The sequence below is a fragment of the Triticum dicoccoides genome, chromosome 5B, assembly GCF_002162155.2.
Source record: "Triticum dicoccoides isolate Atlit2015 ecotype Zavitan chromosome 5B, WEW_v2.0, whole genome shotgun sequence".
NCBI lineage: Eukaryota > Viridiplantae > Streptophyta > Magnoliopsida > Poales > Poaceae > Triticum > Triticum dicoccoides.
This window is the reverse complement of record NC_041389.1, coordinates 83,160,892-83,188,523: the sequence shown is the minus strand read 5'-3', so window position 1 is coordinate 83,188,523 and position 27,632 is coordinate 83,160,892. Positions and strand designations below refer to the sequence as shown.

General features: G+C 47.9%; 2 protein-coding genes and 1 long non-coding RNA gene across 6 annotated transcripts; 2 read left to right on the top strand and 1 right to left on the bottom strand.

Moving 5' to 3' along the window:
* Positions 1-12,257: 12,257 nt before the first annotated feature.
* Positions 12,258-13,087, top strand: LOC119307506 (histone H2B.2-like). The gene has a single exon (XM_037583581.1). It carries the CDS (start codon positions 12,347-12,349, stop codon positions 12,824-12,826), a length of 480 nt encoding a protein of 159 aa, XP_037439478.1. The 5' UTR covers positions 12,258-12,346; the 3' UTR covers positions 12,827-13,087.
* Positions 13,088-14,607: 1,520 nt separating this feature from the next.
* LOC119307507 lies at positions 14,608-17,594 on the top strand. 4 transcript variants are annotated; one of them, XR_005149344.1, is made up of 3 exons: positions 14,608-14,715; positions 15,582-15,655; positions 17,490-17,594. It is a non-coding gene; the product is annotated as an uncharacterized LOC119307507 (long non-coding RNA). The 4 variants fall into 4 exon arrangements; XR_005149343.1 differs by having other exon boundaries at positions 17,487-17,593; XR_005149345.1 differs by lacking the exon at positions 17,490-17,594 and adding an exon at positions 17,082-17,194.
* On the bottom strand, positions 15,664-24,315 carry LOC119307505 (putative FBD-associated F-box protein At5g56700). Its single transcript, XM_037583580.1, has 5 exons — positions 23,109-24,315; positions 17,793-17,863; positions 17,535-17,681; positions 17,052-17,454; positions 15,664-16,255 (listed from the first exon to the last, which is right to left on the bottom strand). The coding sequence occupies exons 1-5, from the start codon at positions 24,031-24,033 to the stop codon at positions 16,200-16,202; spliced, it is 1,602 nt and encodes a 533-aa protein (XP_037439477.1). The 5' UTR covers positions 24,034-24,315; the 3' UTR covers positions 15,664-16,199.
* Between the last annotated feature and the right edge of the window lie 3,317 nt (positions 24,316-27,632).

Genomic DNA, 27,632 nt, shown 5'->3' with positions numbered 1-27,632 from the left:
GCACCTCCTCTTCCTCCTGGATCGCCGCCACCACTGGATCTGCTTCCTTCTCCCCGCGCCGCCGCACCACCCTCCCGGCCGGTGCCGCCCCACCCCTCGTCTCCCACGCCGCCGAACCACCTCCTTTCCCAGTGCCTCCTCCCTGCAGATCCAACCCCGAGCAGGCCACCCCGTCCACGGATGCTACGGTTCATCGAAGGAATTCCCCCACCACGGATCAGGTGAGTCCACCGCCATCTCTCACGCCGCCGGCCACTGCCCTGCCACCTCTCACGCCGCCGGCGACCACCTCCCTTGCGCCCACATCCTCTTCTTCCCCTGTGCCCACTTCTTCTTCCTCTGCCTCCCTTCCCGGATCTGCCACTCCCATGGCTCGGGTGCAGCTCATTTTTCTCATGGGGCGCAACTCCCTTTCTCTCTTCATGCGTTTCAGTTTTCTCATGTGTGCAGTTCTGGTCCGCGGTGGTGCTCTGGCGCATCAACCCACTGTTCTGTGGCGATCTACTCCGAGCAGATGCGAGAAAAAATGTGCGGTTGCAGCTCACTTCGTCCTCGACGCGGTAGGTTACAAAGCCTACGAGTTGCTTTGTGCAGTACATTCCTGTTTGTTTCCTTTTTGTGTTGTGACTGTGAGAGGTTCATTACTGCACTGTTGTCTGTTTCCTGTTTTATGTCCGAGCGGTGCCCCAAGCGGTTTCCTGGTCGGGGTGATCCCGGGTCCCGGTCGCCACCATCTCCTCGCCCCGTGCGGCATTGACGTTGCAGTCCATTCCTCTCTCTCAAGAAGTAACGAGCACACGGCAGCGACGACATGTACTACATCGTCATGGAGGCATAGCAGTTTGCTTTTCCCCAACTCTTCCTCCTGCTCTGCTGTGGAGCACAAAAAGGCGAGGGGCTCTCTTCGCAGCTCTGCAGCTCACTGGTGTTCGTGGTGCAGCTCACCGGCGTTCATGGTGCAGTTTGAGTGACCGCGTGCTTGCAGTACGTCCAGAGCGTGCGTGCGGTTCCGCGGGGCAGGCACCGCATTGTGTCATTGCATGCAATTCAGTGGATTTTAAAAATTGTGCAGTGGGTTGTATTTTGTGTGTGATGATTGTAACATGGAGACACAATAAACGAAAGCGATGCAATTTTGTTACACTACATTGTGGGTTATTACCGAGTTTGTAAAATCTTTCTTTGTAAATGCAGTGCACTTGGTGAACCGAAGAAGTACATTTTCAAAGTATTGTAGCTCATTATTAAAAAATCATTGCGGTTCACTATGCATTTTAAAAAAATCAGTACACTTGAATCCAAAAATCCTTTATACTTTTTAAAAATACAGCAAGAAAAAACCATGCAGCTCACTTTGATTTATGTTGTGGTTCAATTCTCCAAAAAATTAAAAAGCACTCATATGTAAAAAAAAGGAAAAATGCATCCGGAGTTGCAGTGCACTTCGTTGTCGCGTGCGGTGCACTACACTCGGCCTGGCAGTTTAGATGAAACTACAAAATAAAATGTTAGCAAAAATATTAATAATCCACTTCTCTGCCTAAACACTGCAGTGCGGTATTTAGATTGAAGCAGTGCGTTCTTTTGTCCAATGAAGTACACACGACAATTTTGGTCTCGCGAAAAACAGAGTGTTCGCTTTTTCGGTAAAATCAAAACTGCTCTTAAACCGTAAGGAACTAGTGGAAGTGTTCTACATGAAAAAGTTGCGCCCCATTGATATCTTTCCAACGGCATATCATTTGAATCATTTTGACTAACCGGTTTGTAAAAATTTCAAAAAAAACGGCCGCTGCCACTCGTCCTCCGCCGCACGATTTTCAAAATTAACTTAAAACCGTAAGCAATCTCAAAGCCATTCCTACATATGATAGTTGCGCCTTGTCCATAGCTTTCCAACGACGTATTACACGCCTCGTTTCGACAAACGATTCAAACACTAGAGCGAAAACAGTACCGAAAATTTGAAAAAATTTGAAAAACAGAATTCCGCGATTTAGTAAATTCGAAACTGCTCTTAAACCGTAATGAATTAGAGAATATTTATATATGAAAAAGATGCGCCTCGATGATATCTATCCAACGGCGTATCATTTGCTTCATTCCGACAAGCGGTTTAGAAAAAAAACGCGAAAAAACGCTCGCTGCCACTCGTCATCCGCCGCACTATTTTCAAAACTGCTCTTAAACCGTGTGGAATCTCGAAAAGTGTTCAACATGTCGAAGTTGCGCCTAATCCATAGCTTTTCAATGGTATATTACACGCCTTATTCCGATAAACAGTTAAAAAATTAGAGCGAAAACAGTACTGAAAAAACACCGCGTGCAATTTTTTTCGACACGAAGTTCACTAGTCTCTACTGCAGTGCTCGTCGTCAAAATGATGCAGTGCGCTTATGTTGAGCGTGCAGTGCCGAAGTGGTGTGCAGAATAGTTATTCTGCTAATATTAGCAGAATAGGCCGTCTCTCTCTCGCTCTCTCTCTCTATATATATATATATATATATATGGGTTTATGTCCTCTACATCATTCACTTATGGCTATTTCTTCAAGTTGCATTTTCTGCTAAGTGAATGTGATCGGACCCTTCCCCCTCTATGCTATACTCAACCCAATCTATTCACAAATTCTTCGTGTGCGTTCTATTTGAAACCCGTTCAAAATCTTCACTGTGTCCTTGTCAGCTGAAAAAATTGCGAACGAAACTTTAAAACCTATCTTATCCAAAAATTTTGGTTTTTGCCGCTCAAACCGTCCCGTTTCCCACGACAGACTTATCTATTCACCCACGATCTAACACGATCTCCACTATTCGGTACGTGGGTGACACATGTCAAGCGAATGAGAAGGGCCAGGGGCATGCTTGTCCTAAATCTTCTGGCGAACAGTTTTTCACTACGACTATAAATTCCCCCCTCACCCTTCCTCACTTCCTTTACTCCGCTCGACCGCTCTTTCTCTTGCTCGAGCTTCTCAAACCCTAGTGCCGCCGCTACTCCATCATCGCCGGTGAGGAAGAGCTTCACTGCCTCGACCTCGTCGCTGTCGTACTCGCGCCGGCCGCGAAAATCTCCACTCCGCTGCCGCCGTAGCTGTCTTCCTCCGCCAAGTTAGGGCGTGGAAGATCTGAACTGACGAGCTTCAAATCTACTCCTCTCAGTTCATAGTGTTCTTCAATCAGGGTAATTAAAAGTTACTTTTACTGCCCTCTTTGATTCAAATTTTCACTACAAAATCTTCAAAGGTGTTTTATTCTTCAAATCCTCACACACAAAACACCTCACTAGTCATATGTTCTTGATTCGTTTCCCTAAGCATCATTTTCTTCAAGATTCCTCAATTGTGTGGATCGTCGATCTATACAACTCTGGAACCTAAGACAAAGTGCGCTTAGTGAAATTCTTCAAGACTCATCTGGTCAAATTCCTCAAACTTGTTCATTTTGAAAACCTTCTGAGAACGCATATGACCTCTTCAAATTCCTCGCAACAATAATCTGTTCACAGGTACTCATGTCCGCTGTTGAATCACTAGGTTCTCATCAACTTAACTCATTTGCAACGTTCCTTGAAGAAAAGTTGCATACTTCTTCAGAGTGTTCAATTGTTCAAATTCCTCGTTTGAAGAATATGGCTGAAGGTAAGAAACCACATAAAGGAGGAAAGAAGCCTGAGGTCATGACTGCTTTTGAGATCCCTGATGACATTTATAAGGACTATTCCACACCTGATGAGGCCAAGTTCAGCAAAGAGAACAAAAATCAGTGCAAGGTGCACTTACAGAGGATTGAAAGGAGATGGGCAAGAGAATGGAGGGAGTACAGATATGTAACTCCAAAGTATATGAAGAAATTTGCTCTAAATCCTCCATGCCCAAGAGCTCCATTGGCACCTGGTCAAGAAGCTGATCCCACCAGCCTCAAGCGCGGTGAGGATTTTCCTGATGAATGGGCCAAGCTCCAAGCCAAGTTGGCTAGACAAGCCAAAGAAGCAGTGAGGAAATTTAATGAAGACTATGCTGCTGCTGCTACCACAAAGGCCTCTGATAAGCCTAGGAAATCAATGGCAAAGAAGCCCGCTCACAAGCCAAGTGCTTCAACAACTGTGCCCTCACGGCCAAGTTCCTCAGCAATTCCCTCACAGCCAGAATCTTCAATGCCCTCATGGCCAGATTCTTCAAAGCCCTCACGGCCAATTCCTCATGCTGCTCCAGCTCCTCCAAAGTCCTCAGTTGCTCCGGCAAAGTCCTCAACACATGTTCACCTGGCCACATGCCAAAGGACTACAGGCATATCCATTGCCTCTGGTGTCTCAGCAAGTTCCTCAACTGCACCAAATTCTTCATCAGGCCCACTCTGCTGAAGACAAAGGCCACTGCTGGACGAGGTCCTCGGCCTAGTCCGAAGAAGAAACAAGTTGCCTTCCATGTGCCATCTGACGATGAAGCTGATGATGAAGAACTTGCAGATATCATTAGAGACAGGCAAGAAAGGGCCGCTAGAGCCAAAGGCACAAATGTGCCACTGCTTTTGGATCCTAAGGTGATCCTTGACTACATTGATCTCTGGCACAAGGACCCAAACACTCCTATGCCTGATTTTCATCTGACACCTGGCCAAAGTCACGTGCTGACCCACTTCATCAATGAAGAAAAATGGAAATGTTAAGGCCAGGCAAATCAAGAAGGCTCAGTTCAGGAAAGAGAAGTTCCTGAAGAACAATGTTGTCAAAATGACACCTGATGAACTCCTCAAGATCCAGTCTAAGATCAAACCCCTCAGCGACAATTTCAATTCCTATTATGCTGATTGACAAGGAGCCAAAGTCAGGTTTGTTAAACTGACTGAGAAGTTCACCAATGTTACAGCCCCATCGCAAAAAGAAATTCCTCAAGCTGAAGCATCTGCTCAGCAAACTGAAGAACATGCCAACACCGCTGATGATTTTTAGCCTGCTAAAGAAAATGCTAGTTCCAGAGCTGATGACTCCATTCCAGCTGCTGAAGAAACTGCCAGGGCATCCACTAGTGGTGCGCCTGGCGAAAATGAAGAAGTCAGGGCAACTGCATCAGTTGCGCCTGAGGAAATTCAACCAGATTCCTCAGCTCCTCCTGCGCCTACACCAACTCCTACCCTTCCATCTGCATCAGATGTGAGGAAGATCAAGGCTGCAGAGAAAGCTGCAGTGAAGAAAAGGAAAGCATCATCTGCTTCAGATTCGTCAGCTCCGAAGAAAATGAAGACTATGACCAGCTCGTTTGAAAAACCTATTGATGTTGTTCCGATTTCCACCATGTCATCAAAGGAGCTTGTTCCTTATGGTGAAGAATATGTGATCCCCAGCGGATCTGATGAAGAACATCATTCTACTACTTTGTCAGAGCAGATTGATAAAGAAATTGAAGTGGATGCGATCCCTTCAACTCCTGCTGCTTTCTCGCCCATGCCTCAGTTCACAGCTGAAGAGGCTGGCATTGAAGAACTTGAAGATGAAGACGTGGACATTGGATGCACCACGCCTGTGATGAATGATGACTTTTGGGAAAGTCAGCATCCCAATTCTCCACACTTCACCCCACTACAGCAAATACCTCAGTCCCCTGCACCAACTGTTCAAATGGGCTCTGAAGAAACTCATCCCACCTCATCTGTGCATGAAGAAATTCCAGCCACTAGTGCTGAAGAAACTGCTGCTGCTGATACCTTGAACATGCAGCCTGCCACTGAAGAGGAACCAGAAATTCCTCAGCTTGAAGAACCTGAGATTGTGATTCCTGAGGTTGTGTTGCAACTCACTGACACTCCTGTGCCCAAGCCAAAGGATCCATTCTCAAAGAAGCAAAAGTTCAAGGCTGCTGATTTCTTCAACGAGCATGTGTTCTTTAGTGACTATAATCCATATGATTCTGCTCGCATAAGGAAGAGGCGTTTCTGGACTGCTAGTCAAGCAAATTACTATTCCTCTGTGCTTTTCGACAAAGACAAAGTCTTCGAGCATGCACACATTCCTCACGTGGACATGGAATCTCTGTCGTGCTTCGAGCCAGTCCTCAGTGTTCTTCACGATGCTGGATTACTGAATTTCAGCACTGACATCTGTGATTGGAATGAAGAACTCATTCTTCAATTCTATGCGACGCTGCACATCACAGGAAATTCTGAAGATGTGAACACTTGGGTGCTGGACTGGATGTCTGAAAATACTCACTACAAGGCACCAGCAACTGAATTGCTTCGTCTCCTCCCACTCAGTCCTTCCCTTGATGGTGCTCGTTGCATCTAGAATGAACCTGAGCTTACAAATCACTACATGCAAGTGCTGATGAAGCCTTTGAAGCCAGGGCAGGCCCCTCGAACCAAATTCCTCGTCAAGGAATTACTGTATGTGCCACGGACTGTCTATCGCATTCTGACGAAGACAATGAGTCCTATCAAAGGCCACGACTCAAATGATGAAGAAGTCGTTGGCATAATGAAGAATATGCTTTTCAATATCATTCATGGCGTTCCCATTAACTTCCATGATTTCTTCATGAGGACTCTGGCCAATATTGCTATGTCACCGTTTGAGCTGAAGCCTTATGCACCATGGATTATGAAATTCATCAGGACAAGGTCTTCACTCAACTATAAGGATGATACTCTGAACCATGAAAGTTTCTTGCCTCCAATTGAAGTCCTCAAAAGGACATATTCCTCAGCTGATGACAAAGGCAAGGCAACTGCTGTGATAGATGAAGGCATTTGTCCATTGGATGGTCAATTTCGCAAGGCTGCATCTTACTCCACCAATGATGACTCTGCCACACATGATTCTGCCGCCAACACCTCTGCCAAGCAAATTCCTCAAGCCACAGCACCCAGGGTGATGACTGATCGTGAGTTACTCCTCAGTCTTCATCAGAAAGTTGATCGCAATCATAAATGGGTCAAGCATCAGTTTGGTTCAATTCTTCACAACATGAACTCAACCCATAATGTAGTGAAGAAAAACCAATACTACCTCCATGAAACCTTCAACCGTACCTGGGCAGTTCTATCTCATATCTACAACACTGTTGATCTGAAGAGCATGGGTCTCAAGAAAGAATTTGACTGGTCTGCACCTCCACCGAAGAGATTCAAGAAGGTCAAGGTTCCTTCCTTGGAAGCCAGCTCCTATTCTTCATCGCGCGCCACTGATGAAAATGAAGACTTGGACAACACTGCAGCAGGCCCTACTACGACAACCAACCCCGACAACGCTGGCGCTCCTCCATCAACTTGATAATCTTCAGGGGCGTTAGTCCTCAGTTTCGATCCTTTTGGTCATTCGATGACAAAGGGGGGGGGATCTGAGTTAGTCTTCAAGTGGGTCTATTATATGGGCGTTTTTTGTTAAGTTACAACTCTCGCTCTTCTGAAACTTTTACTGGATCGAGTTGTAACCTTAAACCCGATGGTGCTCTAATACTTTTGATGCACTGTGCTCTGATTTTGCATGCTTATTCCTCGTTAATATTATTGCTCGCATGCTGAATCTCTTCAGGCATCATATTTCATCATGCATTTCAAATTCTTCATATTATATGTCAAATGCATGTATGAATTACAAGATATAGGGGGATATCTCCATGATTCAACTCTTTAGGTGTGCATTGCTTCAAAAGCAAATTCCTCACTATGCACATCTTCAGGGGGAGTTCTTCTATATCTTGCAATCAAATTCCTCAATATCAGTACTTACTCTTCATATGTTTATCCCCGTTGAAAACTTAACCTATATTGTCATCAATCACCAAAAAGGGGGAGATTGTAAGTGCATCTAGTGCCCCTTAGTGATTTTGGTGTATTGAAGACTTATAGGTTAAGGGACTAATGTGTTTATGAGTGTACACAGGTCTATAAGTCCATGAGGAGTTTGATATTTACAGAGAAAGTCGACCCCTAAAAATGAATATCTTCGACTGAAGATTGTGGTATTCCTGAAGACTTTCATGAAGACTTTGAAAGTGAAGAAATTGGTGTGTCCGTGAAGACTTGATATTCATGCGAGGAATATGAAGCTTGAAGACTTTCGTTTTCATAGTTTTGTTTTTCTCTTTCTTGATTCATAGGGAACACCGTACTGTTAAAGGGGGTCGAGGAAATACTAAGGAAAAATTTCCATGTGATGCTCAACTCAAAATCCTACACCTACCAATCCCTTCGAGTTAAGCCATTGGAAATCTCATACAGTTCAGTCAATTTCTTCAGTGACAGAGACGAAGTTCTTCTGGTCGCTGAGGAATTTGTTCTGACTGAGGAGTTAGGAATTCGCCAGTGCGGATTGCCTACACAGTGAGGAACATGATAGCCCTGAGGAATTTGAGAGTCAAATTTCCGACCATTGTTGTGCTACGCGCCAGCTGTCCCAAAATATCTTATCCACATAACGGTCATATCATTGAAGGACATTTATGTCTTATCATGTCGGGCTTCTCCCTAGGCTATAAATAGCCGCCCCCTACAACCACTAGCTGGTTGGCTACTCCGAGAGAAACTGACACTTGTCATTTGAGAGCAATCCATCCTCCGAGGACTTTGAGTGAAAATCATCGAGTGAGGAAAATCCAAACCCAAACACCCACAAACCCAAAGTGATTGAGCATCACTGAAGAGATTGATCCTGCGTGGATCCGACGCTTGTTACCTTTGAAGACTGTGCTTCTTCCAGACGGTTAGGCGTCACGGTCTAGAGCATCCAAGAGGAATTGTTGATCGCCGAGTGACCAAAGTCTGTGAAGGTTTGGAATTCGCCTGAAGACTTGCCACGAGTGATTGGACGGGGTCTGTGTGACCTTAGTTCAAGGAGAATACGGTGAGGACTTGGTGTCCTGAGCTGCGTGCTTAGTGACTGGGTGTCCGGGACTGTGTGTCCTCGAGTTTAAATACTCAGCCGCTCCAACCAGACGTACAACTGAGACAGCAGTTGGAACCGGTCTACCAAATTATTGTCTTCACCAACCCTACTGGTTCTATTTCCTCAACTCTTCCATTTCCTCATTACTGTGTTGAGTAGTTGTTCATATCTGTGTTTGAAGACTTTGACTGAAGACTTTCTCAATTTCCTCAGTTCAATTTCTTCAGTCTGTTTGTCTTCATCTTGTGCTATCCTGTGTTTACGCTTTCTGTACTCTGTGTTTGTCTTCATTTCATCATGATGATTGTGTATGTCTTATGTTATGCTTACTTCTGAGTACTTATTCCGCTGCAAGTAGTTCTTCGCTAAGGAATTTCCTCACCGGCAAATTCCTCAGTGAAGAATTCATAAAAATCGCCTATTCACCCCCCCTCTAGTCGATATAACGCACTTTCACTACTTCATGAAAATCTACCTGAGTGAGGCTAGTACTTCGTGGACGGAAGCCATGGTGGAATAGACAAGGTTGCTTCTTCATGGAACCATCGTGGGTGGAGCCCTCCGTAGACTTGCCATTAGGGCATATTTTCCCTTAGTGGTTTTGGTGATTGATGATAATACTTTTGGAACAATAAAAATATATAGATACGTTGGAGACATATCAACGGCCGCGCGTGACATTGCAACATCCCCCCGGCAGGCTGCTCACCACGCAACAATGGTGCAGCACCACCAAATGACCCCACCGCAATAGCCTTCGATCAGGGCAGGGTGGTTGTTGCACTATAGCATTGGCAGCGCCAGCCACCAGAGTTGAACAAGATGCCCCTGCACACGCCCATAAGACAAGCCCGACCCCCTTGCAGCAACGGTGGTGTTGCGAAAAAGCATCACCGGAAGCAGCCTCCACCTGTAGCGCCAGTGGTGTTGGAACACAGCGTCGGCGCCATCTCGCCGGCTTCACGCATCCCTTGGGCACTCTTGCAACGTACACCATGGCCACCCTTGGAGCGTCATTTGGATCCCAGCAGGGCCTTCCTGATTGCCTTGCAGCATGACATGTTGGGCAGAGGTCCACACGGTGGTGCCTCCTTGTCGGCTTACCAGCTTGCAGCTTAGTGGAAGGCAGACGGCATGCCGGCGAGATCTAAAGAATTGGTCAACGTGCGTGGGGAAGGAAGTGCTTCGCTACGGCTGCATGGTTGAGATAAGGCAGAGGAGGTTGAGTGGTGCCTGGGTCCACAGGGGGACGCGTGGCGGGCGGTTGAGACAGCTTATTCCTCCAGAAAATCAGTTGGGCAAAAGGAAGCCTTTTCCATTTCATGCTCGCTAGCTTGTTGCTCAAATAGCCCGGAGAATCCATACCTCAAGTTTGAATATAATTCAACGAATATGACTACAATTTGTTATTTATTGTTTTTTTAATTTGACTAAAATTTGGTATTAACATATGTGCCTTATGTAATGGATAAACCTCAATCTCTCAATACCAAGGGAAGAGGTACCTCATTTCTTTAATTCATGTTGGTACGGGGGCGAAAGGCGTAAGAACATCTAGAATCATGGTTGCCTAATTTGGGACCCTACACGTCCACGGACACGCTGTGGGAAATGACCAGGTAGACCTCATTTTGTCCCACTCCACAACCATCCCCGTTTATCCGCACCCAAATCCATACAAAACCATGCAAACTACATAGATCATCATAGAACATATAAACATAAGAATCCGACATAAATAGAACATATAAACATATCAATTCGACATAGATAAGGGATTAAAAGCTCAACACAATCCGATCCAAAAGGGCCTAAAGGAGTTCACCACTTAACTAAATGATATATTATGATTAAAACTGGATGAGTGAGCGACCAAAGTTCACCACTTTCTCGTTGGCTCCTTTCCCTTGGGCTCTCAGGAGCGGTAGTTGTCCTCAGGGCATGCGTTTGTAGCGGGCGAAACATCGGTATCCGTCGTGCCGCTATCCAAGTAGGAGGATGGGCCGATGATCCCCGACCATGTGATGGGCGGCACGGGCCTGCTCCCTCGCGAGCCGTGCGATCCTCTCCTCCGCCGACCTTTGCATCGCCAACCTCTCGAACTCCCCGAGCCCGACCCGGAACGCTGCCACATTTTTGCAATGACATCGGCGAGCGTCCGTCTATGTGACGTGTATGAACAGCGGATGGTGTCGCGGAGGGCCTCGTCATCGTTGTTGGTGGGCGGAAGCGCCTATGGAGAGGATCTCCAAGACCCACACTTGGAGCTGCTGGCGGCCGCTCCGCCACCCTCTTCCTTGTGCACTAATACACGCGACCCTCAAACTCTGACTACCTTGCAGACACGGGCACCCAACGGCGCTCGGGAGGAGCAACTGCTCGCGGTGCCGAGTGCCATTGGTCGCCCTGTTGCACCCAACAGCGCTCGGGAGGAGCAACCGCTCGCGGTGCCGGGTGCCATTGGTCGCCTTGTCGCACCGCCCGGGAAGGCATGGACCGCGTCGTGCATCTGCGGGGCGCCGCGGAGTTGCAGGTGCCCACCCGGGCCGCCGATGATGCCGTTGACGAGGAGCTCCCGCCCCGGACCATTCATGAGCGGCGGAGTACAACGCGAAGCGCTAGCTCCTCGTTGTTCGTCGTCGACGAGCTCGATGGTCTGCAATGAGCTTCTCTCAGCCGATGAAGCAAGGGATAGGCCGGGGAAAGGATGGCGAGGAGATGAAAGTGGAGCAGAAAGGTTGAGAAAGTACGGTTGACTATGGTTTGGTGTGTGGTTCGGGATTTTGTGGGGACAGAGGTAAGGACAACACATGTCATAGTAGGCTGGGCCGACGTGACGACGGTGTCTGGGCGCGTCTGGATCTTCCCAACACATATAACTGGAAATGGGGATGCCGGACAACCTAGTTGTTTGTGCTTTGTCTGAGGAGGCCGGTGGATGGTCTTTTTTGTCCAAACAGTGACCCAGCATGCCGTTCGGCCGTTCGGGCGGTTGGATAGCATATATGATGCCTCCGGTTGTAGGTGCTCTGAACTCTGATGATATTTTTTTTCTGATGAAGGCCATCATGGCTTAGGTGCTCCACAATGCTGGTGGCGTGTATGATTCAAAATTCGAGGTGCGAAATCCAAAACCATTCTCGCGGTGCGGTCGCGCGCTCCCCTTCCGTAATCAACCCGCGGTTTCGGCCTTTCCGTTCCCGCCCAGACCATTTTTGCCCTGAAAAAAACCCAGCGATCCGCTCCGAAACGCATCCCGCCGTCCACACCAAACATCGCCGAACGCATCTTACGGCTCCACCTCACCGATCCGGGGCAACCACCCCTGGACCAATCAGCGCCCGCCTCCCCCTCTGTATAAACCCAGCAGCCCCGCTCCTCCTCTCCTCCCATCTCGCCCCAAATCCCCCACCTTCTTCCAGCACACCCAACGCACCCGCAAATCCCCCACTCTCCCGAACCAGCGATGGCCCCCAAGGCGGAGAAGAAGCCGGCGGCGAAGAAGCCCGCGGAGGAGGAGCCCGCGGCGGAGAAGGCGGCCGAGAAGGCCCCGGCGGCGAAGAAGCCCAAGGCGGAGAAGCGGCTGCCGGCGGGCAAGACGGCGTCCAAGGAGGCCGGCGGCGAGGCGAAGACGAGGGGCCGGAAGAAGGGCAGCAAGGCGAAGAAGAGCGTGGAGACGTACAAGATCTACATCTTCAAGGTGCTGAAGCAGGTGCACCCCGACATCGGCATCTCCTCCAAGGCCATGTCCATCATGAACTCCTTCATCAACGACATCTTCGAGAAGCTCGCCGCCGAGGCCGCCAAGCTCGCCCGCTACAACAAGAAGCCCACCATCACCTCCCGGGAGATCCAGACCTCCGTCCGCCTCGTCCTCCCCGGGGAGCTCGCCAAGCACGCCGTCTCCGAGGGCACCAAGGCCGTCACCAAGTTCACCTCCTCCTAGATTGCATCTGCATTGCTTGTATCTATCTATCTATCTATCTAGTAGCGACTGTAGCTGGTTCTGTTACTTCAGTGCTTGCCGACTCTGGTTATCTGGAACTACAAGTGGTATTAGTGCTGGAAGGGGAATCGATTGAATTTGTGCTTCTTTCGGCAGCTGATTTTTCAAAAGTAGTGGTTCATTTCATCAGCCTGATATTCTGCATTAGGTGAGTGTGATTATCGTTAAATAAGAGCATTCCAATGGTTGCCTTGCCATGTATGGTTCTTGTTTTGGTAGTAGTTTGCTTTGCTTATCCACAAGTATCAGCCAATTGGTTAGGCTGGAGCAGCTTCGTTCTGATCCTATTGACGGTGTTACTCTGAAAATTGTTAAGCGTGAGAAAATTAGACTAGCTGTCCAATTCTTTTTTTTTTTTAGAAAAGGAGGAGGACCCTGGCCTCTGCATGGTGATGCACATTTGGTGTATCCATGGAAGCTATGGATGGTCTTCAGGCTGTATCTTCTTCAGATATTGCAGCAATTTAGAGATCGTGTAACTTCACGATTGCCTGGCGAGTGCTTATTTTTTTTCCTTTCAAGTAATTTATTGATTTTGGTGGTCTAATATTTATACCCGTAGGCATATGGAGGCTATCCTGAAACCATCAAGAAGAAAGCCTGGCTCCTGTTCTCTGTCGTTTGCCGAACCTTCCAAAAAGATAACCAAAAGAAAAACATGGATCTTCTAGGTAGGCAAATCTGCAGGCAGCCACAGCATCATTGTTTGGAGCAGAGCGCTCCATCCTTGTCCGGTTGAACATGCCTTTTCTTCACCACAGGTACATAATTTTTCTGAAATCCCTACAGAAGTCCCTGTATAATTAAATATCACTGATGTAAGTTGTAACTCAGCACCTTAAACATTTAGGTTGAAAAGAACACACACGCTGATCAACTATAGTAGGGAAAGTACAGATATCAAGTGCCTCTGCTACTTCACACCTACTTATCAAGAACAAGAGCTCTCATTATAAAGGCCAAAAGATTCAGTTACTAAACTACAATAAAATATATGTTTCGTTTCTACAGATTTCAGGTATCAAATTAAGATTTATACCGGTTTAAACATCCAAACAACTCTTCTCCTGTGGCAGTTAGGTCTCCTAGCAATATTTCAATGCTAGCCAACTTAGCTTGAGAATAAATAACTAATCAACATCGACATGAATACTCCAGTTATGTTTCCAGAGAATCCAAAAATTGAGACAGTGCATCATAGAGACTATGTTGCCTACTTTTCCACAAGGAACAAAAGAAAACCCAGCATCCACTACACCAAAGTATTACCAACATTCTAACTAATACCAGAAGATACCACTTACCCGATGCAATAAATTAAGTGTTGGATTTATGATAGATTGATAGCTGCGGCGACCTGAATCTGGGCACATGTGTTATGTAACAATGCAGATTATTTTTGACAACTTCGGCAATTTTTATAGCTTGGCATTTTTTTGGTCAGAAACTTTCTTTCTTTTTGATAATTTGACTAACAGTACCTTTTATCTTCAGTTTGGGTTGGCAGGAAAACCTGCCTCCTGTTTCCCGTCGTTTACCGAAGAACAGTGGTAGCACTGATTTCATCTGTGGGAGCACTGGTTTCATTCTTGCAAAACTGCCGCGTATTTCTGTGCGTCGGAGATATATCAAGGCTGCACAGGCATGGTTTTCAAGCTACATTGCTGTCGTTTATCATACCATACCCTCCATGTACTAATACCCTGTATTGACATTCAGGTACTGAATGTGTGACCTTTCTCAACCAAGTGAACCAACCAGCAGTTCGGCACAGCCCGTAGAGCAGCAAACGTACTACAGTAGTACATGCCAATACTTGGATATCAAAGGTTTGTATTTCTTTTTCCATAGTTGAGACAGGCGATGTCTTTTTTCTTCATCTAGGTGGAAGATATGGTCTTCATTATATCCTTTTCTTTTTTGTGGGGTCGATCTTCATTATATCAGAACAAGAACGTAAAGATAAGTAGATGATCTTTCGATGTCTTACAGTTGGCATCATCAAGGAAATTAAGAGCAAGTACACAATAAAGATTTGTATTCGGATAATAGCATGCCTCCTATCGACATGTGAACCTAGAGATAGCAGGACATCGAAGATTTGCATTTCTTTTTCCGTAGTTTTCTTCATCTAAGTGGAAGCCATGATATTCACTATATCAGAACACGAGCGTAAAATTAAGTACATGATCTTTCCCTTCCCTACAGATGACAATACAAGATCGCCACAAACAAGAAAAGTACATCAAGGAAAAAGCACAATAGACAATTTAACTGTACAAATCATCTTCTTCAGCTGCCATGGCAGAGGATGCAAAATGACCAGCCGTAGCGGTATCGCGTGGTGGTTCTAGTACCCACACTCCTGATGACCTTCACAGACTTGAGATATCACACTCTCACAATGGGGTAACTCAACTCTTTATTATTCACAACTATAATCTTGGGGCCCTCCACACCTTCCACCAGGGCAGAGCAGCACGGCCCCGCCGCCACCTTCCTTGGCCGGAGCCAGCCTTAGGCGGCCAGTGGCGGTGCCAGGGGTGTTCTGTGTAGTCAGTTGACCACACAGGATTAAGACAAAAACAATAGAAATCCTCCAAAAAATAATGTAGAATTAATCTAAAGACAACTACTTGACATCACTATTTTGAATTGACATCACAACTTTGAACTCTTGGCTTCGCCACTGCAGGCGGCGATGAGGGACCAGGGCGAGGAGGAGCTCGGCGGCGCTAGGCTTTCGCCCTCGAGTCGCGCGACGCAAGGGTACTATCCTGAATTAGCACAAGTTGCATTACTGAGGAATGATTGATGCTTGATTGATGTTGTGTGTGTAGAAATGATTGATGCTTTGATTGTTTCTAGTCCAAGGATTCGTTAGTTCTGCGTAATACTCCCTCCGTCCCATAACATAAGAACATTTTTGACACTAGTGGGAGTAGCTGCCAAATTCCACATGCCTTTTTAGGCACAGTAATAGAGAATGAGCTCCGGCCATACTGAACTAGAACTAGAATGAGCTCGGTATACAGGTAGTTCATCATAATTAAACGAAGCAACTAGAGTTGACACCATTGCAGAACGCGATCACTACAGTGCCTAAAGTTGCCAACTACACCATGTCTTTTTCAGTTACTGGAGAATGATCTCTGGCCATGGACCACCACACACAGACTCTCATGGAAAACAGAGTAGGAACTTGACACCATTTTCAGCACTCTATCACTACAAGAACCATGGAAGGCAACCAGGTAGGCTAATTCTTCAGATTAAACACACCCACGGTGCATAACTCCTTGCGTCGAAGATTTCAGTTGCGATGCTTGGCAGCTCGTGACTTGTGCTGGCGCGTCGCCGGGCCTGCAACTGATGCCGCACGAATGCATAACAAAAGACAGCCTGATTAGGATGAAGGAGTAGACAAGTGGTCCAGCAACATAGCAGAACGGAAGGAACGGATACATGGTGAAGAAATTGAGGCCGTATATCCAAATGCAAACTTATGGTCTTGGCAATGTGTGAATTTTGCCAGTAAGTGAAGCGTATTACATAAACGGTACTCCTTCCGTCCCATAATGTAAGACGTTTTTAACACTAGTGTAGTGTCAAAAAACATCTTACATTATGAGACGGAGGGAGTAGATGTGATGGCCTGTAATTTTAGTGGCTAATTAACCAAGGTAAGTACTTTGGCTAGTGTAGTAGGGTTTAAGTGGAAACAACATGCAAGCATCATAACTTTGTGCAAAATCAAAACTGAGAAACATTCATGCAACCTGAAAGTTGAGACTCGTGTCCAAGGAACAGTTGATCTAGGATGTCTAGTGGTCATGAGGTTGAAAGCTAAATAAATGCATACCTTAATTAAACAACCTAGCTCGTATAGGTATACACAAAGATTCACATTTCATACTGGAATAACTCTAGAATGAAACACTATAGGGGTAATCAAATTTGTTAATGAGAAATCAGGATTACAGGATGCAATGTCCAAGCAATAAATATGTTGCTAGCTGGTCATATATATTGTACAATAGCACTACTGAATTACTTCACCAATATATTCAATAATCATGTTAGCACAATCTTGAGATAAAACATACTGACAATCTAAAACAGTGCATCATGTGTAGAATTATAGATACTGCAAAACAACACTAACCCCTTATGATGAATTTAACTGGTGCAATAGGGTCATCGTCGGAGAGGTCTGCTCCTTTCCGAAAAGTCCAAGTTTCACCTCCTTCAGGACCATGAGTCCCCATGGTTAATAAACCAACTGTGCTGGCCCACTTTTTATTTTTAGGAGGCTGCATATTGTCTATGGTGTAGGCCATCTCATCTACTGACAGTGAAGTGAATTTTGGATTGACCATCTGAACCACTGCATACTTGAGCACCATTGCATGCTGCAAGATGTACTGGAGGAAGGCAAGCTCATCTTGCCTGGCACGATATTCACGAAAGGTGATCACCTTGAGCCGCAAGAGCACACTTACGATGAGACCAACCTCTTCCCAGAACTTGAGGTCGAACTTGCCAGCGAGTTGATCGCATTTTTCAGACTGCAAATTACATAATTTCGTCAACATTTCAGCAGGTAATGGATGGTGCACCATCAACATGAGGATGCCAGTGCTAGTACCGTAATATGCAGCGCCTTGACATTGGGGAAGCATTTGAGGAAGGCGGGCACCATCTTGATGACATCGTCGTAGACTCCGAAGCGCACCTTCATACTAAGGACATTCACGCTTGTGACCATCATGCTTGCACTTGTCTTAATCCCAGCCTGAAATGGATCAGATTCAGCAAAAAAGATGGCACATTGAACTGCACTTGTTCGCAAATTGAACAAAGTTGAATGATCATTCAGAGGCTGGATGTACAGTAATGGTAGTACCATGATGACAGTGTCTTGGATCTCTAGCACGTATTTTCCTGGCTCCAGGAACCCGAATACTTTCAGCTTGGGGACTGTTAGACTGTATTTACATGTGTATATTGTAACGTTGTATACCACCTCATTATATATATATGTGATAGGACACCCCTAGAGGGTTGTGCCGGTTCCCCCCAAAGCCTATTGTCTTACATGGTATCACGCTAGGTTACGTCCGCTTCCGCCTAAGAACCCTAAACTGCCGCCGCCGCCGCCGCCGTCGCCCGACTGCTATGACGTCCGCCGCTGCGTCCGGCTCCACCGCCACCGGTTTTCTGCCGGCCTCCCTCGCGGCACTTCTCTCGAGGCCGCTGGATGCCGCCTCCCTTCAGGCGCCGATCGGGACACGGAGCGTCGGCTCCCTCTTCGCGCTCCCGCCGGCTGCTACTTCGCCCGGGCAGGCGCTTGTGGCCCACACCGCCGCCGCCCCGTCAACCGCGGCTGTCGCGCCCTCGGCCACTACGCCGCTGGTGGCGGAGGACGTCGCGCTGGCAGGCTTCGCGGCGTCAACCGCGGCCATCGCGCCCTCTGTCATCGTGCCGGCTGCCCCTCTGACTGTCTCCACGGTGGTCTCACCTCAGCCAGTCTCCTCGATGGGATCGCAGCCGCCGCCGCCGTTTCACTTCGGCCATCTCATCACCATCAAGTTGTCGTCGGACAATTACATCTTCTGGCGCGCGCAGGTTCTTCCGCTTCTTGGGAGTCACTATCTGCTTGGCTATGTCGACGGCTCTCTCCCTTGCCCTCCTGCGCTGGTTGACAGCGTGCACGGTCCGGTCTATAATCCGGCTCACCGTGTCTGGAAAGGGCAGGATCAGGCGAACCTCTCCTCCATCCAGGGGTCGCTCTCTCCGGCCGTTGCTGGGCTTGTTGTCTTCGCCAAGACGTCCCACGAGGCATGGACTATTCTTGAGCGCTCGTTTGCGGCACAGTCGCAGGCTCGTGTATCTGGGCTCCGTCGCCAACTTGGGGAGTGTCAGAAGCTTGACTCCACCGCCACTGAGTTCTACAACAAAGTCAAGAGTCTCGCCGACACGCTGGCCTCCATTGGACAGCCCCTCACCGACTCCGAGTTCAACTCGTTTACTGTCAATGGTCTTGATGAGGAGTATGACGCCCTAGTCGAGATCATCAATGAGAGGGGCAACTCCACGCCCATGCCAGCACACGAGGTCTTTTCACGCCTCCTGCTTACTGAGCAACGAGTCGAGACGCGCCGATCCAGGGGCAACGGCGCCCTCTCGGCAAACGCCGCCACCAAGGGTGGTCGCTCCTCTGCTTCATCCAGGGCTCCTTCGGGGCAGTCACCACCACCCGCCTCGGCCCCTCCTCCTACTGCGACGCTACCAGGGGCTGGCGGTCCACGTGTGTGCCAGCTTTGTGGTCGCGATGGGCACTGGGCCTCGAAGTGTCACAAGCGCTTCCAGCGGGGTTTTCTTGGTCTCGGCAATGACGGGAAGGATACACGCAACTTTGCTCGTCAGGTCGCCATGGCTGATCGTCCGCCGCCGCAGAAGCCACAGGGACACATTCAGTCCTACTCCATTGATCCCCACTGGTACATGGACTCTGGGGCGACAGAGCACCTAACCAGTGAGATGGGGAAGCTTCACACTCGTGAACCCTACCATGGCTCCGACAAGATCCACACCGCCAATGGAGCAGGTATGCACATCTCTCATATTGGTCAAGCATCACTTCTCACTAGACATGCCAATAGGAGTCTTCAACTTCGCAATGTTCTTCGAGTTCCATCTGTGACACGTAATCTTCTTTCAGTTCCTAAACTCACTCGTGATAATAATGTGCTTTGTGAATTTCATCCTTTTGATCTTTTTATTAAGGATCGGGGCACGAGGGACATTCTTCTTAGTGGGCGGCTCTGCCAAGGTCTCTATCGTCTGGAGCATCCTGGCGTCGCTCGCGTCTTCAGTGGAGTGCGGGTATCTCCGTCACAGTGGCATGCTCGTCTTGGTCACCCGGCCACACCTATTGTCCGGCATGTTTTGCGTCGTCATGAGCTTCCTAGTGTGTCTAGTAATAAAGATGTAGCAGTGTGTGATGCTTGTCAGCAGGGGAAGAGTCATCAACTTCCCTTTTCGGAGTCCAGTCGTGAGGTGAAACATCCTTTAGAACTTGTGTTTTCAGATGTATGGGGTCCTGCTCAGACTTCTGTTAGTGGTCAGAATTACTATATCAGTTTTGTTGATGCTTACAGCCGCTTTACCTGGCTTTATCTTATCAAACGTAAATCTGATGTGTTTGACATTTTTGTTCAGTTCCAAAAACATGTTGAACGCCTTCTCAAGCACAAAATTGTTCATGTTCAGTCGGACTGGGGTGGCGAGTATCGCAACCTCAACTCCTTCTTTCAGTCGCTTGGGATCACTCACCGTTTAGCATGTCCACATACACATCAACAGAATGGTTCAGTAGAACGTAAGCATCGTCACATTGTTGAAGCTGGTCTGACTCTTTTGGCCCATGCATCTGTTCCGTTTCGTTTTTGGAGTGATGCTTTCACCACTGCATATTTTCTCATCAATCGTACTCCCACTCGTGTTTTGAATATGAAGACTCCCATTGAAGTTCTTCTTAATGAACAACCGGACTACACCTTTTTCAAGGTGTTTGGGTGTGCTTGCTGGCCCCATCTCCGTCCATATAACAAGCGTAAGCTCGAGTTTCGTTCCAAGAAGTGTGTTTTTCTTGGTTATAGCTCTCTTCATAAAGGATACAAATGTCTTCATGTGCCCACTAATCGTGTCTACATCTCTCGGGATGTTGTGTTTGATGAGCATGTTTTTCCTTTTGCCAAACTCCCTGTGTCCACTACCGAGCCACCTGTCATGCATTCATCCTCTGTTGCTTCTGACCAATTTGATGATGTTGCATATTCTCCTCTATTGTTGCCTAACCATGGTGCAGGCACTGGTCGTGGGGCTCGTTTGGAGATTCTGGAAGTGCCATCTTCCTCTTCGTCGCCATCGCCTTCATCCTCGGCACCTTCTGTTGTGCATGAGGAGCACATGGCGCCCCTGCATGGCCTCGGTTTCCGTGCTCATGCACGGCCGATCGACGCCCTGGCCCGGTTGCCTCTGGCTTCTGGGCTGCCTTCGCCATCGTCGCGCCCTGCAACCCCGCCGACTGGGCCGGCCTCCTCGGTCCCCGTCTCGCCCAGGGCGTCGGGCAGTCATCACCAGGCCTGGCCTCGCCCGCCCCTGCCTCGCCCAGGGTGTCTGGGCCCTTCTCACCAGGGCCGGCCTCGCCTGCTCTCGCCTCGCCAAGGCCGTCTGGGCCGGTGTCACCGGAGCTGGCCTCGCCCACTCTCGGTTCGCCCATGGCCTCTGAGCCCCTGTCGTCGGGCCAGTCTTCGCCATGCAGCCCGGAGTCGTCTGTCCCGAGCTCGCCTGAGGTGATTCCTGCATCTCCGGCGACCGTCACGTCTCCGTCACCTTCGCCTCCGCCGGCTCCTGCTGCTGCTCTACGTCCACATACGCGCAGTCGGAGTGGCATTTTTCAGCCTAAGCAACGTCACGATGGCACAGTTGCTTGGTTAGCGGCGTGCATGTCTGTTGCTCTCGCAGATCCATCCTCTGAGCCACGCACGTATCAAGCTGCTATGCGCATTCCTCATTGGAGAGAGGCCATGGAGCAGGAGTATCAAGCGCTTCTTCGCAATCAGACATGGACTCTTGTTCCTCCACAATCACGGGTAAATGTCATTGATTCCAAATGAGTTTTCAAAGTGAAGAGGCATTCTGATGGGTCCATTGAGCGCTATAAGGCTCGTCTGGTTGCTCGTGGTTTTCGACAGCGTTTTGGACTTGACTATGAAGACACCTTCAGTCCAGTGGTCAAGCCTACTACCATCAGACTTCTTCTCTCTCTGGCTATTACTCGAGGTTGGTTTCTTCGTCAGCTTGATGTTCAAAATGCTTTTCTTCATGGTGTCTTGGCGGAGGAGGTTTACATGCGCCAGCCTCCGGGTTTCTCTGATCCGGATCGCCCTGATCATCTCTGTCGTCTGTCCAAGGCAATTTATGGTCTGAAGCAGGCTCCTCGTGCTTGGCATGCTCGTCTTGCAATGGCTCTTCGTGCTCATGGTTTTGCATCATCAACTGCTGACTCCTCATTGTTTCTTCTTCAAAGGCCTGAGGTTACTATGTACTTGTTGGTCTATGTAGATGATATCATTTTGGTCAGCTCCTCTCAGTCGGCTGCTACTGCGCTTGTTCGCTCACTTGGTGCTGATTTTGCGGTCAAGGACCTTGGAAAGCTTCATTACTTTCTTGGTGTGGAGGTTACTTCTCGTGCTGCTGGCCTTGTTATGACGCAGAAGAAGTACTCTCTGGATTTGTTGCAGCGAGCTGGGATGCTTAAGTGCAAACCGACGACTACACCCATGTCTACCACTGATAAGCTCAATGCTGTTGATGGTGTGCTTCTTTCTTCTTCTGATGCGACAGAGTACAGGAGTATTGTTGGTGGGCTCCAGTACTTGACGATCACGCGACCAGACATTTCCTATGCTGTTAACCGAGTCTGCCAGTATCTGCAGTCACCCCGTGACACTCATTGGTCTGCTGTTAAGCGGATTTTGCGCTATATTCGTTTCACGGTGGCTCATGGTTTGCATATTCGGCCGTCTGACTCTGGTTGTCTTTCAGCATATTCTGATGCAGACTGGGCTGGCAATCCGGATGACAGGCGATCCACGGGGGGTTATGCTGTCTTCTTTGGCTCTAACCTGATTGCCTGGAGTGCTCGGAAACAGGCTACTGTCTCGCGTAGCAGTACTGAGGCTGAGTATAAAGCTGTGGCCAATGCCACATCAGAGATCATCTGGGTACAGTCCTTGCTTCAGGAGTTAAGTATACCCCAATCACAGCCTCCTGTTCTTTGGTGTGATAACATCGGTGCTACATACCTTTCTGCAAATCCGGTATTCCATGCCCGAACGAAACACATTGAAGTTGACTATCACTTTGTGCGTGAACGTGTCTCTCAGAAGCAACTACATATCAAGTTTATTTCTTCCAAGGATCAACTTGCTGACATCTTCACCAAGCCATTGCCTTTGCCACAGTTTGAGACTTGCAGGCGCAATCTTACCCTTCTAGATTCATTAGAAAGTGGCTAAGATTGAGGGAGGGTGTTAGACTGTATTTACATGTGTATATTGTAACGTTGTATACCACCTCATTATATATATATATGTGATAGGACACCCCTAGAGGGTTGTGCCGGTTCCCCCCAAAGCCTATTGTCTTACAGGGACGTTGCCAATCTTTACTCTGATGCACGATCCGCCGGCAGGATTGAGACACTCTGACAGGATGAGACGCTCGAGACGCGGGGCGTTCACCACGTTGACGCTCTCTATGACGAAAGAGCAGATCTGCACGCAACGGAGGCTGTGGCTGAGGAGGCGGAGATGCACCCCCTTCATGCTCCCTTGGATGTTGAGGATCTCCAGGGCGGGGCTCCTGGAGACGACGGCGTCGATGTCCCCGTCCTTCATGGCGACGCTGCAGATGCCGAGCTCCCGGAGGTGGGGGAAGGAGGCGCCTTGGAGGCCAGCCGCGTCCGGGAACTTCCAGACTCCGATGTAGAGGCGGGTGAGGGTGGAGATGGTGAAGAGCGTCTTGGGGAGGGGCACCTCGCGGAGCCACGGTCGGTTGACGAGGACGAGCTCCTGGACGCCCCTGGCGGCGAGGAGACGGAGCCAGCGCTTGAGCTGGGCCTGGTACGCGCCCATGCGGCTGCAGGTGAGGTGGACGCAGCGGAAGGGCCCCTGGTGCGCGGCGAGGACGCGGGAGACTGCCGCGATGACGTCCGGCGTGCTGGCGCGCGCGGACGAGACCAGGTGGGTGTCCACGAGGACGAGCGGCGTCGATCGCCAGACCCCGCGCCAGCGCGCGGCGAGCGCGGCGGTGCGGGCGGCGTCCTTGACAGGGAGACGGGAGACGATGTCGCGGAGGAGCGCGTCGGAGAGGCGGCTGATGCGGTCCACGCCGTCGGAGGGGCGCGCGCGGAAGGCAGTGAGGCGGGCGGTGGTGGAGACGGGCGGGTCCGGGAGGTTGCCGTGGATGAGCGACATGAGCTGCTCCGTGCTCCGGTCCAGCTCGTGCGGGTCCAGGCCTTGGCGGCGCATGTCGGCCGTCGTCACCGGGTCGACGTTGGAGAACCGACTGGCCATCGCCGGCGCCGGCGGGAGGTGGTCAGGGGAGCACGGGCGTGGCTAGGGTTTTGCGGGTAGTTGGAGTGGAATCTGGAATGAGTAAAGTGAGTGGCGAGAGATCGGCGGCGGGTGTTGGTTTTGTCGGGGTGGAGGCGTGTTTCGGCGTGGGCCAAATGTCGGAACCTGGTTGCTCGCGGGCCCATCAGTGGATCCCCAGAATAGTGGGAAGTTATAGAGTGCGGCTAATCTGCACCCGGGCTCATCTGCACCCACGCTTAAAAAAAATTCAAAAAAAATACTAGAAAAATTCAAAAAATTCCAATTTTTTTTGTGGTGGTAGATAATTTGACGCGTGAGGTGTGCCCCAAAATTCAACTCATTTGAGCATCTGAGCAGCTCTCGGCAAAAAAAACAAAATCAGGGTCTGTAAAAATGTGTACTGTTCACGCACTGTTTTGATCTGATTTGTCTTTTTTGCCGAGAGCTGCTCAAATGTCCAAATGAGTTGAATTTTGGAACGCACCTCACGCGTCAAATTATCTACCACCACAAAAAAATGGAATTTTTTGAGTTTTTCTAGTATTTTTTTGAATTTTTTGCTGAGAGGGAGCAGATGAGCCCGGGCACCGTTTTGAGTTTTCCGAAGTTATACTACTATTAAATGAGATTTCTCTTCGAGATACTATTAAATGGGAAGTTGATACTATTAAACGGTAATAGGCGCCGGCGCACCGGCCTAATTTTGGGCCGGTCAGACCGCAGCCGTACGGTTCGTTTGATTCTAACCATTCGATGCACTTTGTCTTTGTCAAAACACACCCGTACAAAAAGATTCCCTTCATCTCGTCGCTCTCTTCCGCCTGGCCGGCCGCACATGCTCTCGGGTCGCTGCCCTCGCCGGCCGTCCTCGTCGCCCTCGCTGGCCTTCAACCTCGCCGGCCGTCCTCGTCACCGATTGTAGCATCAAATGGCGTGACGGCGTCGCTCGCAGCCAATAGCGGTTGTAGCCAAAAGCTATGTCGATTCCAGCAAAACAAAACATGGTGGAAGCAAAAAACGGGTCATCTGTTCCGGCAAAAAACACAACACGGTGGAAGCAACTAAGATGAGACACCGGTTCCAGCAAAAACCCAACACGGTGGAAGCAAAATGAGATGCCGGTTCCAGCAAAATAAAGAAGGTGGTAGCAAAACTTGGTCTGGTTCCAGCAAAATCTGAAGACGGTAGTAGCAAAAATTGGGGATGATTGCAACAAAAATACAAACTGGTTCCAGCTGTGCTCATTGCAATTGCAGCACCGCCGTTGGTCGTGGTCACCACGCCGGGTCGTGGTCACCACCACCATGGGATGGCTCCTGCTAGTAGCAGCTTCGCCATGGATGGTTGCAGCTAGTCGTACAGAGGTTGCAACCATCCCATGGCGCCGTCGTGGCTCAGGTGCAAAACGGATGCAGCTCCGTGCACCACCGGGTTGCAGCCCATCGCGGCACACCCTCGTCGTCGTCGTAGCAAAAACGGTTGGCTGGCTGCAGCTTTTTGTGTTGCCGGTTGCACCTCGTCGCGGCAGCACTGTCGGCGCCGTAGCAAAACAGTTTGCCGGTTTCAGCTTTTTATTTTGCCGGTTCCAGCTGCTGGCGCAACCAATAGCAGTACCGGAGCTCGCCGGTTCCAGCGGACGATGGGTGGTTGCAGCAAAGAAGGCTGGCAAGGGGTGGACAGCGGCGGTGGTCCTAGGGGGCAGCGACAGCGTGGGCTTGCAGCGTCACTGGTGGGCCTGACCTTGCCTTGGGCGCTGATGGAAGAAGGGAAGCGAGAGGTAGAAGAAGAAATTGGGGACGAAGAGATAGACATGGTAAAGCCAGATGTGAAAGATGTGGACGAGAGAGGATAAGAGACGTGTGGATGTGGTTCTTCTGGAGAAAAGAAGAAGCAGTGCGCTTGGGGGCCCACAACTACATTGCGCGTGGCATGTGACCGGCTGACGTTTCGGCCGGCGCGCCGTCTCAGAACGTTTTCCTTTCTTTTTGCGGGTGGTTGGGGTGGAATCTGGATTGGGTGAAGTGAGCGACTAAGTAAATTTACCGGAACCGGGATGTACCGGTGTAGCATCCGTAGTCCAATGCAACATCGAGATGCACATTGTCCTTTATCTAATAAACTAAGAATCTTTTGTGGAATGAAATACATCTCTATAAATAGTCTGACACCACCTGACCAATATGTGAACATGCCCCACAACCTTTTCATGTAGTCATGCATGTGCATTCCCAGACCACTCAACAAATAGTACTCGTTAGCTATTAAATGATTGATATCTTTTTAATGAATGTTTTATTTTTAAATCTTTTTATATATTTGAATTCCTAAAGACAAGATCTTTAAAACAAGATCAATATTCAATATATTTTAGCGTAGTTTGAATTTTACCATTTCATTCGCTTTGGCATTTCAAAAAAAAAAAATGGATGTAACTCATTTCAAAAAACACGTTTCACTTTATTTAAAAAACTGGTTTCACAATTAAGAAAACAAATTTGAGTCATCCAAAAATAAACATTTAACTCATTTTAGAAACTAATTTTATTCATTTTAAAACACGGATTTCATTCGTATCAAAACACATATTTAAGTCATTTCAAAGAATTGGTTTCGCTCATTTGGAAAAGGTGATTTCACTCATTTCAAAAAACTAAATTCACTCATTTTGGAACATTGATCTTAGTTATTCCGAAACACATATTTCATTCATTTACAAAAACAATTTTACTCATTTCAGAAAACGTATTACGGTCGTGTAAAAAAACAAATTTAACTAAATTTAAACACCGATTTCACATATTTGAAAAACATATATTTCATTCGTTACAAAGAACTGGCTACACTAATTTCATAAAACTGATTTCACTCATTTTAAAAAAGTCATTTCACTATGTTAAAAAAATGATTTCACTCATATGAAAAAACCGATGTCACTCGTTTCAGAAAAATAATTTCACTAAACTGTGAAAACAGATTTTACTCATTTTCACTATTTTAAACAACCAGTTTGGCTAGTTTGAATTTAATCGTTTCACTCATTTCAGAAAACGGATTTCAGTGAGTTTCACATTCACCAGTTTCAGAAAACCTTCAGTCAATTTCACATTTCACTAGATACAGAAAACACATTACACGCATTTAAAAAAAGTTAGATTTCACTCATTTTAGAAATCACATTTCACTATATTTAACGTGTTTCACACTGAAATATGTATCATGTGTATGGAAAACAAAATTCACTCATCTAAAGAAAATAATTTCACACAGTTTAGAAAATATACTTCACTCAGTTGAGAAAACATATTTCAAATTTGATTTCAATCAATGAAAAACTAATTTCAATTATTTCAAAAAACCTATTTCTCTTGTTTCAGAAACCTGATTTCAGTCATTTGAAATGTTGAAATTAAAACATGTTTGAAATGCATCCAAATTTGGTCTTATTCTAAAGCTCTTGGCTTGAGGAATTCAAATATATAAAATATTTCAAAAATAGCAGTATGGTTTAAAAGATAGAAATGACTGAAAATCCTAAAGAGAAAATAAAAGGAAAGGATTTGTACCATGGCACCACATGC